General features: G+C 39.3%; 1 protein-coding gene across 2 annotated transcripts in view; it reads left to right on the top strand.

The window, feature by feature from the left end:
- SVEP1 (sushi, von Willebrand factor type A, EGF and pentraxin domain containing 1) overlaps positions 1-14,495 on the top strand; it is a 543,713-nt gene that overhangs the window by 321,679 nt on the left and 207,539 nt on the right. For both annotated transcript variants that reach the window (XM_073552438.1, XM_073552437.1), the window contains exon 19: positions 4,177-4,338. In XM_073552438.1, coding sequence (XP_073408539.1) covers positions 4,177-4,338 — 162 coding nt within the window. The remainder of the gene's footprint in view (positions 1-4,176; positions 4,339-14,495) is intronic.

Below are 14,495 nucleotides of genomic sequence, written 5' to 3'. Positions count from 1 at the left end.
TTTAAAAAATGTATTTATTTCCATTTTCCCATTAGGGTTAGGGTTAGGGCTAGGTTTAGGGTTAGGGCTAGGGTTAAGGTTAGGGCTAGGGTTAGGGTTGGGATTAGGGTTAGGGGTGTGTTAGGGTTAGGGTTGGAGTTAGAATTGAGGGGTTTCCACTGTTCAGGCACATCAGGGGCTCTCCAAATGTGACATGGCGTCTGATCTCAATTCCAGCCAATTCTGCATTGAAAAAGTCAAACTGTGTTCCTTCCCTTCTAAGCTCTGCCATGCACCCAAACAGGGGTTTACCCCCACATATGCAGTATCAGCCTACTCAGGACAAATTGCACAGCAACTTTTGGGGTCCAATTTCTTCTGTTACCCTTGGTAAAATAAAAAGCTGGGGGCAAAAAGATCATTTTTGTGGAAAAAAATATGATTTTTTTTATTTTCACGCCCGGGCGTTATAAACTTCTGTGAAGCACTTGGGGGTTCAAAGTGCTCAACACACATCTAGATAAGTTCCTTGAAGGTCTAGTTCCCAAAATGGGGTCACTTGTGGGGGTTTCCACTGTTTAGGCACATCAAGGGCTCTCCAAATGCGATATGACACATGCAGACCATTCCATCAAAGTCTGCATTTCAAAACGTCACTACTTCCCTTCCGAGCCCCAACGTGTGCACATACAGTAGTTTCCTCCCACATATGGGGTATCAGTGTACTTAGGACAAATTGGACAACAACTTTTGGGGTCCAATTTCTCCTGTCACCCTTGGGAAAATTGGGGACTGAAAGATCATGTTTGTGGAAAAATATGATTTTTTTTTATTTTCACGCCAGGGCCCTTGGGGGTTCCAAGTTCTCACCACACATCTAGATAAGTTCCTTGAGGGTCTAGTTTCCAAAATGGTGTTGTTTGTGGGGAGTTTCCACTGTTTAGGCACATCAGGGGCTCTCCAAACGCGACATAGCATCCAATCTCAATTCCAGGCAATATTGCGTTGAAAAAGTCAAACGGCGCTCCTTCCCTTCTGAGCTCTGCCGTGTGCCGAAACAGTAATTCCCCCCCACATATCAGGTATCAACGTGCTCAGTACAAATAGCACAATAACATTTGTGATCCAATTTCTCCTGTTACCCTTGGTAAAATAAAAAAAAATGGACCTGAAGTAATTTTTTTGTGAAAAAAGATAAATGTTCTTTTTTTTAAACATTCAAAAAATTCCTGTGAAGCACCTGAAGGGTTAAGAACCTTCTTGAATGTGGTTTTGAGCACCTTGAAGGGTGCAGTTTTTAGAATGGTGTCACTTTTGGGGTATTTTCTATCATAGAGACCCCTCAAAGTGACTTCAAATGTGAGGTGGTCCTTACAAAAAATGATGTTGTAAAAATGAGAAATTGCTTGTCAACTTTTAACCCTTATAACTTCCTAACAAAAAAAATTTGGTTCCAAAATTGTGCTGAAACTATCGAAGCATGCAAAAAGTTTAAAAAAAAATGTTTTTAAAAACATAAAAAAATAAAGTTCAAATCACCCCCCTATCGCCCCATTCAAAATAAAACAATAAAAAAATCAAATATACACATATTTGGTATTGCCACGTTCAGAATCGCCTGATCTATCAATATAAAAAAAATTGACACTAAACGGTGCAATAAGAAAAAAATTCAAAACACGAGAATTACGTTTTTTTGTTCTCAGTTACTTTGCAATAAAATAATGCAATAAAGGGCGATCAAAAGATTGTAACTACATCGAAATTATATCAATAAAAATGTTAGCTCAACGCGCAAAAAATAAGCCCTTCCCCAGTCCCAGTTCGCAAAAAAAAGGAGACGCTACAGGTCACGGATAATGACGACTTTTTTTTTATTATCAAATTTGGGATTTTTTTTTTCCACTACTTAAATAAAAATGCACCTATACATTTTTGGTGTCTGTGAGCCTGGAGAATCATAATGGCAGGTCAGTAGTGATGAGCAAGTATACTCGTTGCTCGGGTTCCCTAACAGAAAGGAATTCCTAACATGTATTCAGGCTGGCTAGTAGCCACAAATCATGCAGCTGCGTCGACACAAACTAAATCTACGAACACGCCAAAATACTCCTTGGGAAAACCCGAGCAATGAGCATACTCGCTCATCACTACAGGTCAGTTTTAGCATTTTAGCATTTAGTGAACATGGTAAAAAAAAAAAAAAAAAAACTGTGGAATTGCACTTTTTTTGCAATTACAGCACACAATTTTTTTCCCGTTTTCCAGTACATAATATGTTAAAACCATTGGTGTCTTTCAGAAGTACAACTTGTCCCACAAAAAATAAGCCCTCACATGACCATATTGACCAAAAAATAAAAAGTTTATTGATTTGGCAAGAAGGGGAGCACAAAACCGAAATTGAAATACTGAAATATCCTTGGCCGTTAAGGGGAAACATGTAAATGTGTTAGATGGTCCCAGACCTTAATCCAATTGAGAATTTGTGGTCAGATTTGAAGATTGTTTTTCACCAGAGGAAACTTGAACTTACTTGAAGGAGCTGCAGCTGTAATTTGCAGCACAAGGAGGCTCTACAAAGTACTGACTTTAATGACTTTAAGGAGTGAATAGTTTTGCCCCCTTAAAGCCCCCGTTACACACTGCAATATCGCTAGCAATATCGCTGTAAAGTCACCGATTTTGTGACGTTGCAGCGATATTGCTAGCGATATCGCTGCATATTTTACTTACCTACGACCGGCTCCCCCGCTGGTTATCGCTGATCGCGCGAGAAGCTCCTGGACCATTCCTCGTCGGCCACTTCCTGCGGCGCTTCCTGTGGAGAGACGAGCGACGCGTGGAGCCGGGCGGGAGGACGTAGGATCGCCGCGTCTGACAGGTAAGTAGCGATCCCCGTCCCCAGCGATGTCGCTGGTGAGATCTGCCTGTGTGGCAGCTCACTAGCGACCACCTAGCGATGCACCAGCGATCCTGACCACGTCATATCGCTAGTCGGGATCGCTGGTGCATCGCTAGGTGGAACGGTACCCTAAGTTTTCAGTTATTTTGTCCTATTTGCAGTTTACTTCACAATAAAAAGAAAACCAAATGTTCACATTTGCAGTTCTTTACATGAACTGATGCAGACCCTCAAAAAAATACTGTGAAATTCCAGGTTGTGAGGTAGCAAAACACAAAAAAAGCGAGGGGATGTATACTTCCTCAAGCCACTATAGAATGAGTTGGCTAGTCGCAATTACTGTGACGTCTTGAGAAGCTGAGCAGAACGGAGCTTTATCCTGGAGAAAGCAGTGATAAGTGAGTATATTAATACACTCACACTACATTGGATGCACATACACACAATTAATTAATAAAAAAACTTATCTGGAGTATTTTTCAAAAGGAGATTCCAAAATCACAGCTTATAGCAGCTTATGAAGTCACTTCTAGATTAGTGGGGATTTAAATGACAGGACCCCACAACAAACGAAGGGACTTGTATTATTCTTCTACTGCTTAAAGATAAAATATTTTCATAAAACTTTATTTGAATTATGTTATCTGGGACCTATATAAAGTATATCACAAAAGTGAGTACACTCATCCCATTATTGTAAATAATTTAGTATATCTTTTCATGGGACAGCACTGAAGATCTGACCCTTTGATACAATGTAAAGTAGCCAGTGTACAGCTTCTATAACAGTGCCAATTTGGTGTGCCCTCTAAATAACTCAACACACGGCCATTATTACTGTCACACCAGCTGTACGCCGGCCACTTTACATTGTATCAGTGTCATATCGTCAGTGTTGTCCCATGAAAAGGTATACTAAAATTTCTGCAAAATTGTCAGGGGTGGACTCACTTTTGTGAGATACTGTATCTGTCTATTTAATAGGTACATGAATATCTTACCAAAATTCTGCAGTGACAGGTGACTTTTTATAGGTCATGAATCGTAATTTGTTCAAAAACTTTAAACATATAAAATATATCTTTATTTCAAATAATTCTTTTAAAAATAACAAATTATAGCAGAAAAATAAACATTTATAATAAACTGAAACATTTTTCAGTCTACTTGTCAATTAAAGCAGCTGTCAGAGATTTTTTGGGGGGATTTATTTAATTCAGTATATAAGCTTTGTTTTCTCTTGGTTCCAAGTGTTAAGCCATTCATTCTAACATCCTGTATTTACATTTAAGTTCCCTGCCATGCCGGTGAGTTTTCACGATCTGGACTGGTGCCATGCTTTCCTTGTCCAAGGGACTACTATCAGCCGGAACCGGGGAAATCTTATTGCCTGTCATGTCCATTTTATGGAACGACGACTATGAGTGGAGCCAGGTCGATAACAGACTGTTCAAGTAAGCTGCCTTTGGTGCTTATTGGAATTCTGAGTCAGTATTAAAAGAGCTTGTTAGCTTGTTTTCTGTGGAACAGAGCTATACACTTGGCATATAATACTGCTACAAAGAAATGCCAGCTCTTGTATTATGGTAGGTGGTAAATGCATAAATAAAAATAGTAATAATGCACTTATTTATATAGCAGCAGCATATTAAGAGGATACATGTACAAACAAAATCGGACAGCTTTTCCCCTTCAATATCACCTAAGTTGTAGCAATGGTCATGTCATTTATGACACAAAATTGTAAATTATTTGCAAATGTGTAATTTTGTGAGATCTCTAAGGCCTGTTTCACACATCCGTTTTTCAGATCAGTTGTAATCCACAAAAATGGCGGAAACCGGATCCGTCAGCGGATTGACAGCAACGTGTGGCACCGGACCGTTGTATTTACGGATCCGGCAAAGGTTGAATTTTAAAGGTACCCGTGCCTGGAAAAAAGGAGAGAGAGAGAATTTTAGCGGCTCCCGGGACAGCATTTCAGGTTAAAACTGCTCCCGGCTTTCACCTTTCGGGCATGCGCAGTTAAAAATAGCGCACCGTCAACCAAAAAAAACGTTGCAGTGCCCGTCTGGTCCGCCCGGGAGCCGTTAAAATTCTCACTAATCTGTCAAATAACGGACCCAACGGACGACCATCAGTCAAAATCAGCCACTAATGCAAATCAATGGGGGAAAAAAAACGATCTATCCCTTTTTTGGCGGATCCGTTTTTTTTTATAAAATTGGCGGATTTTGACTGATGACGAAAAACGAATGTGTGAAAGAGGCCTAAGCAGCTCATTCAAAAGTAGATAGAATAAAATAGCCCTGAGGCTTTATTCACACATCAGTATTTTTATCACTGTTTCAGCAGTATTTGTATGCCAAAACCAAGAGTGTCTCCATACAGAACAGGAGTAAATCTTTCAATTATTGGTTTCCTCTGTAAGTTCCACTCCTGGTTTTGGCATACAAAGACTGATGAAAAATACTGATGAAATACTGACGTTTGAATGAGCCCTAAGGCAGCAACAACTGTCAGCAGCAAAAATGCCATTGAATACATTAAACTCTGCATGTGAAACCAGCCTGTATATAAAAAAGTAGTCAGAATAAACCCATAAGGCTGGAGTCACACACAACGATTAAAAAAAGGTCCCATTTTAACGGTCCGAACTCGCAGAAAGGTATCATAGAATCATAGAATCATAGAATCGTAGAGTTGGAAGGGACCTCCTGGGCCATCTGGTCCAACCCCCTGCTCAAAGCAGGATTCGCTAAATCATCCCAGTCAGATGTCTGTCCAGCCTCTGTTTGAAGACTTCCATTGAAGGAGAACTCACCACTTCTCGTGGCAGCCTGTTCCACTCATTGATCACTCTAACTGTCAAAAAGTTTTTTCTAATATCTAATCTGTGTCTCCTCCCATTCAGTTTCATCCCATTGCTTCTAGTCTTTCCTTGTGCAAATGAGAATAAAGTTGATCCTTCTACAATGTGACAGCCCTTTAGATATTTGTAGACAGCAATTAAGTCTCCTCTCAGTCTTCTCTTTTGCAAACTAAACATTCCCAAATCCTGCAACCTTTCCTCATAAGACAGGGTTTGCAGACCGGTCACCATTCTGGTCGCTCTTTTCTGAACTTGCTCCAGTTTGTTGATGTCTTTTTTAAAATGTGGTGCCCAAAACTGGACACAATATTCCAGATGAGGTCTGACCAAAGAGGAGTAGAGGGAAATAATGACTTCACGTGATCTAGACTGTATGCTTCTGTTAATACATCCTAGAACTGCATTTGCCTTTTTTGCTGCTGCATCACACTGTTGACTCATATTCAGTCTGTGATCTATTAGTATACCCAAGTCTTTTTCACATGTGCTGTCACTTAGCCCTATTCCTCCCATTCTGTATATGCTTTTTTCATTTTTATTGCCCAGATGTAGTACTTTGCATTTCTCCCTGTTAAAAACCATTCTGTTAGTTACTGCCCACTTCTCCAGTTTATTTAAATCTTCCTCTCTCTCTCTTCTCTAGTATTAGCTATCCCTCCTAGCTTTGTGTCATCAGCAAATTTAATCAGTTTACCCTCAATTCCTTCATCTAAATCGTTGATAAAGATGTTGAACAATACAGGGCCCAGGACAGAGCCCTGTGGTACCCCACTTATCTTAACCATTGATCCGTTTTTGATGCGATTTTTCTTAATTGATGCGATTTTAATCGGATGTAAGGATCCGTTTGACATCCGTCTGGCGAGATTTTCTCGCAGGGTAGCTAAATGGACATATAATGGAGCCCAATGACAGGTTTCCCAACACAAAGAATGAATAGATCTAGACACACACACATACAGTGGGGAAAAAAAGTATTTAGTCAGTCAGCAATAGTGCAAGTTCCACCACTTAAAAAGATGAGAGGCGTCTGTAATTTACATCATAGGTAGACCTCAACTATGGGAGACAAACTGAGAAAAAAAAATCCAGAAAATCACATTGTCTGTTTTTTTTTCATTTTATTTGCATATTATGGTGGAAAATAAGTATTTGGTCAGAAACAAGCAATCAAGATTTCTGGCTCTCACAGACCTGTAACTTCTTCTTTAAGAGTCTCCTCTTTCCTCCACTCATTACCTGTAGTAATGGCACCTGTTTAAACTTGTTATCAGTATAAAAAGACACCTGTGCACACCCTCAAACAGTCTGACTCCAAACTCCACTATGGTGAAGACCAAAGAGCTGTCAAAGGACACCAGAAACAAAATTGTAGCCCTGCACCAGGCTGGGAAGACTGAATCTGCAATAGCCAACCAGCTTGGAGTGAAGAAATCAACTGTGGGAGCAATAATTAGAAAATGGAAGACATACAAGACCACTGATAATCTCCCTCGATCTGGTGCTCCACGCAAAATCCCACCCCGTGGGGTCAGAATGATCACAAGAACGGTGAGCAAAAATCCCAGAACCACACGGGGGGACCTAGTGAATGAACTGCAGAGAGCTGGGACCAATGTAACAAGGCCTACCATAAGTAACACACTACGCCACCATGGACTCAGATCCTGCAGTGCCAGACGTGTCCCACTGCTTAAGCCTGTACATGTCCGGGCCCGTCTGAAGTTTGCTAGAGAGCATTTGGATGATCCAGAGGAGTTTTGGGAGAATGTCCTATGGTCTGATGAAACCAAACTGGAACTGTTTGGTAGAAACACAACTTGTCGTGTTTGGAGGAAAAAGAATACTGAGTTGCATCCATCAAACACCATACCTACTGTAAAGCATGGTGGTGGAAACATCATGCTTTGGGGCTGTTTCTCTGCAAAGGGGCCAGGACGACTGATCCGGGTACATGAAAGAATGAATGGGGCCATGTATCGTGAGATTTTGAGTGCAAACCTCCTTCCATCAGCAAGGGCATTGAAGATGAAATGTGGCTGGGTCTTTCAACATGACAATGATCCAAAGCACACCGCCAGGGCAACGAAGGCGTGGCTTCGTAAGAAGCATTTCAAGGTCCTGGAGTGGCCTAGCCAGTCTCCAGATCTCAACCTTATAGAAAACCTTTGGAGGGAGTTGAAAGTCTGTGTTGCCAAGCGAAAAGCCAAAAACATCACTGCTCTAGAGGAGATCTGCATGGAGGAATGGGCCAACATACCAACAACAGTGTGTGGCAACCTTGTGAAGACTTACAGAAAACGTTTGACCTCTGTCATTGCCAACAAAGGATATATCACAAAGTATTGAGATGAAATTTTGTTTCTGACCAAATACTTATTTTCCACCATAATATGCAAATAAAATGAAAAAAAAACAGACAATGTGATTTTCTGGATTTTTTTTTCTCAGTTTGTCTCCCATAGTTGAGGTCTACCTATGATGTAAATTACAGACGCCTCTCATCTTTTTAAGTGGTGGAACTTGCACTATTGCTGACTGACTAAATACTTTTTTTCCCCACTGTATATATATATATATATATATATATATTTTATACATGTCATAGAGACACATTAATATTTATATTACAAATTCATACAGTTCACCATAGTAGAATAGCCGCAGAAACATTTGACGGCTTTTGTATAATTATTCTCCTGCCCGACATGAAATGACACATGGTTTACATACAGTTAACCATTTCATTTCATGTTTTTTTTGCTATGTCTATCACTATTAATTAGATGAGGGTTTGTGGGTAAAATTTTGGACTTGTTGGGGGTTAATTTAAGGGGTTAATTCGTTGTATTAAATTACAGGGACTCCTTCTGACGTCACTGAGGCTGCAGGGAGTCCCCGTAATTTCATACAACGAATAACCCCTTAAATTAACCCTTACAAGTCCAAAATTTTACCCACAAACCCTCATCTAATTAATAGTGATAGATATAACAAAAAAGACATAACAAAAAAAACATGAAATGAAATGGTTAACTATATGTAAACCATGCGTCATTTCATGTCGGGCAGGAGAATAATTACACAAAAGCCGGCAAATGTTTCTGCAGCTATTCTGCTATGGTGAACTGTATGGATTTGTAATATATATATTAATGTGTCTCTATGACATGTATAAAATATATATATATATATATATGTCTAGATCTATTCATTCTTTATTTAACCGGTCTCTGTGATTTTACTGTATTGGAAGAATTGCCGGCTTTTACTAAAGGACACCGGGTGCGATTTTATTGCAAGTCACACATCTGCTCCGTTTTTAGTCCCATTTTTTCTCGCCCCCATTGACTTGTATTGTCGAATCCGATCCAAAAATCGGTGACAATCGCAGCATGCTGCGATTGCCTCGGTCCGAGGATCGGATCCGATCAAAAATCGCATGATGGGAGCTGCCCCATAGAATAACATTGGGACGAATGCAATGCGATTTTTTATCGCATTGCATTTGTCCGATTTAATCGCCAGTGTGACCCCGGCCTAACTCTTTGCATATCGCTAAGTTCACACAAGTATATTAATAAATCATTTGATTTTCATCCAGAAAACATGGACAATTTTTCATCTTTATTGTCATATGACTCCTTATGCAATCCGTATGACATGTGTTTTATATAAACCAGAAGTGAATAGATTTTAACAAAAACTGTTTACTATGTTAAAGAATTGCAATCTAATATATAAAGCTCAATGTGTGTGTGTGTGTGTGTATGTATGTGTGTATGTCCGGGATTGGCATCTGCACCGTCGCAGCTACAGCCACGAAATTTTGCACAGTCACACGTCTGGACCCCGAGAGCGTCATAGGCTATGTTGTGAGGCGAAATTTTAACCCCACGCATTCCAATTCACCAAACAATTTTTCCCCTATCTACATAATGGGGGAAAAAGGGAAAGGAAAAGTGTTGGAGGCAAATTGACAGCTGACAGATGTGAACAAGGGGGACTTAAAGAATGAGAGCGATGGCGCCAAACAGTATATACCGTAAAGTTGCTAAGGTGGGGCCCTGACATGGGATACTCACCACACACAGGAATATGAACACACACACAAAATGTGCCACACACTACCACGTGCTTCAACACATATGCCACCCTGAGCACACATTTCACCACACATACACCAACCTCGCCACTCAAAACTCGCCACACTGTCCCAGAGCTGTTTAAAAGATGAAAAATGAGCTGTGATTGGTTGCTATCAGCAACAGTTTTCTTTGTAGACAGTTGTGGTAACTGAGGCCTATTATTCTTATCATTTCTATGGTGTTATCGTCCTTCTGTAAAGCTGGAAATAACACAATTTATTACCGTGCCAAGACAGACTACCCTCTGATACAGACTGCAGGGGGATCCCAGTATTACACAGGATAGGATTAGATACACGGCTCAGCAGTCAGTAACGTAGTAACATAGTTAGTAAGACCGAAAAAAGACATTAGTCCATGCAGTTCAGACTATAAAATTCTGTCAGTGTAAGATACAATATTGTTACGCTCCAGGAAGACATTCAGGCCTCGCTTGAACCCTTCGACTGAGTTCGCAATCACCACCTCCTCAGGCAGGGAATTCCAGATTCTCACTGCCCTAACTGTAAAGAATCCTCTTCTATGTTGGGGGAAAAACCTATTCTCCTCCAGACGCAGAGAATGCCCCCTTGTGACCGTCACCTTCCTTGGTATAAACAGATCCTTGGAGAGATATTTGTATTGTCCCCTTATATACTTATACATGGTTATTAGTTCGCCCCTCAGTCGTCTTTTTTCTAGACTAAATAATCCTAATTTTGCTAATCTCTCTGGATATTGTAGTTCCCCCATCCCCTTTATTAATTTTGTTGCCCTCCTTTATACCCACTCTAGTTCCATTATATCCTTCCTGAGCACCGGTGCCCAAAACTGTACACAGTACTCCATGTGCGGTCTAACCATAGATTTGTACAGAGGCAGTATAATGCTCTCATCATGTGTATCCAGACCTCTTTTAATGCACCCCATGATCCTGTTTGCCTTGGCAGCCGCTGCCTGGCACTGGCTGCTCCAGGTAAGTTTATCATTAACTAGGATCCCTAAGTTCTTCTCCAGGTCAGATTTACCCAGTGGTTTACCATTCAGTGTGTAATGGTGATATTGATTCCTTCTTCCCATGTGTATAACCTTACATTTATCATTGTTAAACTGCATCTGCCACCTTTCAGCCCAAGTTCCCAACTTATCCAGATCCATCTGTAGCAGAATACTATCTTCTCTTGTATTGACTGCTTTACATAGTTTTGTATCATCTGCAAATATCGATATTTTACTGTGCAAACCTTCTACCAGATCGTTAATAAATTTGGTGAAGAGAATAGGTCCCAACACCGACCCCTGCGGTACCCCACTGGTCACAGCGACCCAGTTAGAGAATATACCATTTATAACCACCCTCTGCTTTCTATCACTAAGCCAGTTACTTACCCATTTACAAACATTTTCCCCCTGACCCAGCATTCTCATTTTGTGTACCAACCTCTTGTGTGGCACAGTATCAAACGCTTTGGAAAAATCAAGATATACCACATCCAATGACTCATCTTGGTCCAGTCTATAGCTTACCTCTTCATAAAAACTGATTAGATTGGTTTGACAGGAGCGATTCCTCATAAACCCATGCTGATATGGCGTTAAACAGTTATTCTCATTGAGATAATCCAGAATAACATCCCTCAGAAACCCTTCAAATATTTTACCAATAATAGAGGTTAGACTTACTGGCCTATAATTTCCAGGTTCACTTTTAGAGCCCTTTTTGAATATTGGTACCACATTTGCTATGCGCCAGTCCTGTGGAACAGACCCCATCGCTATAGAGTCTCTAAATATAAGAAATATTGGTTTGTCTATTACATTACTTAGTTCTCTTAGTACTCGTGGGTGTATGCCATCCGGACCCGGAGATTTATCTATTTTAATCTTAATTAGCCGGATTTGCACCTCTTCTTGGGTTAGATTGGTGACCCTTAATATAGGGTTTTCTTTGTCTCTCGGCATTTCACCTAACATTTAATTTTCCACCGTGAATACCGTGGAGAAGAAGGTGTTTAATATATTAGCTTTTTCCTCATCATCTGCAACCATACTTTCCTCACAATTTTTTAATGGGCCTACACTTTCACTTTTTGATTCTTTTACTACTCGTATTGATATAGTTGAAGAACAGCTTGGGATTAGTTTTACTCTCCTTAGCAATGTGCCTCTCTGTTTCCTTTTTGGCAGCTTTAATTATTTTTTTAGATAAAGAATTTTTCTCCTTATAGTTTTTTAGAGCTTCAGCGGTGCCATCCTGCTTTAGTAGTTTAAATGCTTTCTTTTTACTGTTAATTGCCCCTCTTACGTCTTTGTTTAGCCACATTGGGTTTTTCCTATTTCTTGTCCTTTTATTCCCACAAGGTATAAACCGCTTACAGTGCCTATTAAGGATGTTCTTAAACATTTCCCATTTATTTTCTGTATTCTTATTTCTGAGGACATTGTCCCAGTCAACCAGATTAAGGGCATCCGATTATAATTTGTTATAACTAACCACAGTTGGTTACTATGCCCAGGCAACGCCGGGCTCTTCAGCTAGTGTATTCATAAAAATCGGATGCTGTACAGTTGATCCGTATGGCATCCTATTTTTTATGTGCACCCATAAACTTGAATAGGCAAGTCTCATCCAAAACACAGCCATACTTGAGCAGTGAAAAAAAGAGTAAGTCGAACAGCCCTATTGAATAACATTGGTCCCAGTAATACTAACTACTAATAATAGACTAATAGGATGGTATTTAATAGGGAGAAATCCAAAATTCTACATCTGGGAAAGAAAAACAAAAATTGCATCTACAGCATGGGAGGAATAGAACAGCACGTGTGAAAAAGACTTGGGCATAATAACTGATAGCAAAGGAAAAGTAAGCCAGCTCACCAGTAACCAGTGCAGAAACTTGGAGCTCCGTGCAGACAAACATCAGGAACAATCAAGGAAAACCAGTTTGGTTCCAGCTGCACAAAATTCTTCTTTATTGGAACATGTCAAAATTTGCTATAATACATACGGTAGCTCTCCATTTGGTAGCCACACACAATAAGTGCAACATTAAATCGTTTCGTTTATTAAGGCCACTGGGAAATCTGGTGTTTAAATGATAAATCCAAAAAAGCTTCTTGGGTGAGAAGACGCTGCCTGGCATCCCCCCGGAATGCTAACACTACATGTTCAATCCCCTGTACTTTGAAATGAGTTGTATCTCTGGCATGATGCTCTATAAAATGTTTAGATGCCGCTGAGACATTTCGTTCAAAATTTTTAGTATTAGTTGTGTCATATAAATGCTCCCTGATTCGTGTTTTGAGCTGTTTGGATGTACATCCAATATATGACAAATTACAGGCATTGCAGTCTATTTTGTATACTATATTTTTAGAATTACAATTGATATAATTGTTTGTGGTGCATTTTTGTGGAAATAATTCTTGGTATTTTTTCTGAAAAAATTTGGTCATCTAAAATTGTGTGGCTCACTTGTGATGTAATATCGTTATATACCTGCTTTCTTTATGATGTTAGCGATTCATGCACCGCATTTTCACCTGCAAAAATTCAGCAATTTTTCTCCTAAATTACAGGATTACATTTTACAGGTTATTCAGTTTTTGATGTCTCATAAATAATTTTTTTGGATTTAACGGTGAATTTTACTTGCAACAAATGGGTGTGGCAATGGGGGCGAAATTTTCACCTTCCTTTGCCAACCTGGTAATGTCATTTTGGGAATCAGAATTTATTTATTCCGTATCCAAGCCGTTTTTGGAACAGATGGCAGATACATTGAGGATACCCTAATTATATGGGTGGAGATGTATCTGCCATACCAAATTTTGTTCAATATCTCAATTCAAATAGCTATACTATTAAATTTACCTATAAATATGACCCTAAAAACATTTCATTCCTGGATTTGGATTTAACTGGCATAGATGGTGAAATTATTTCCACAAAAACGCACCACAAACCACTTAGTGGGAATACAATCTTGCATGCTACCAGCAGCCACAATAAGCATATTATAAAATCAATCCCAGTGGGAGAATATACCCGAGTGAAACGAAATTGCAGTTTGAAAAGTGACTTAAAGGAGGAATTTGAACATGTCACAAATAAATTTAAAAAACACAGGTATCTGAATTGGGCTTTACATAGAGCGCAACAAATTGTGCAAGGAAAAAATCGTAATGAATTAATCATGTCATCTGAAAACAAAACAAAGGATGAAAATAAAGGCAAAAAACCATATATTTGTTTTCAATATAGTCCACAATTTTCAAGTATCAGAAAAATCATTGAGAAATATTTACCTATTTTACATGAAGATGACAAATTAGCGCAAATTTTAACTTCAGGCATAAACATCGTTTCAAGAAGAGCTCCTTCTTTAGCTAATATATTGTCACCAAGTATGTTTACTTTAGATCATAAAAAATCCCGAAGAAATTGGCTCACATGTAAAGGTTTTTTTTTAGATGTGGCGCTAATAGGTGCAAAACGTGCAAGCATGCACAAATTTCCAAAGAATTTAGTAATACTGACAATACATTGAGATTCAAAATTAAACATTATATCAATTGTAATTCTAAAAATATAGTATACAAAATAGAC

The sequence above is a fragment of the Dendrobates tinctorius genome, unplaced genomic scaffold (genome assembly GCF_039654945.1).
Source record: "Dendrobates tinctorius isolate UK_male_01 unplaced genomic scaffold, ASM3965494v1 ptg000191l, whole genome shotgun sequence".
NCBI lineage: Eukaryota > Metazoa > Chordata > Amphibia > Anura > Dendrobatidae > Dendrobates > Dendrobates tinctorius.
Note: the sequence above shows the minus strand (reverse complement) of the source record. Positions and strands in the feature narration are given on the sequence as shown.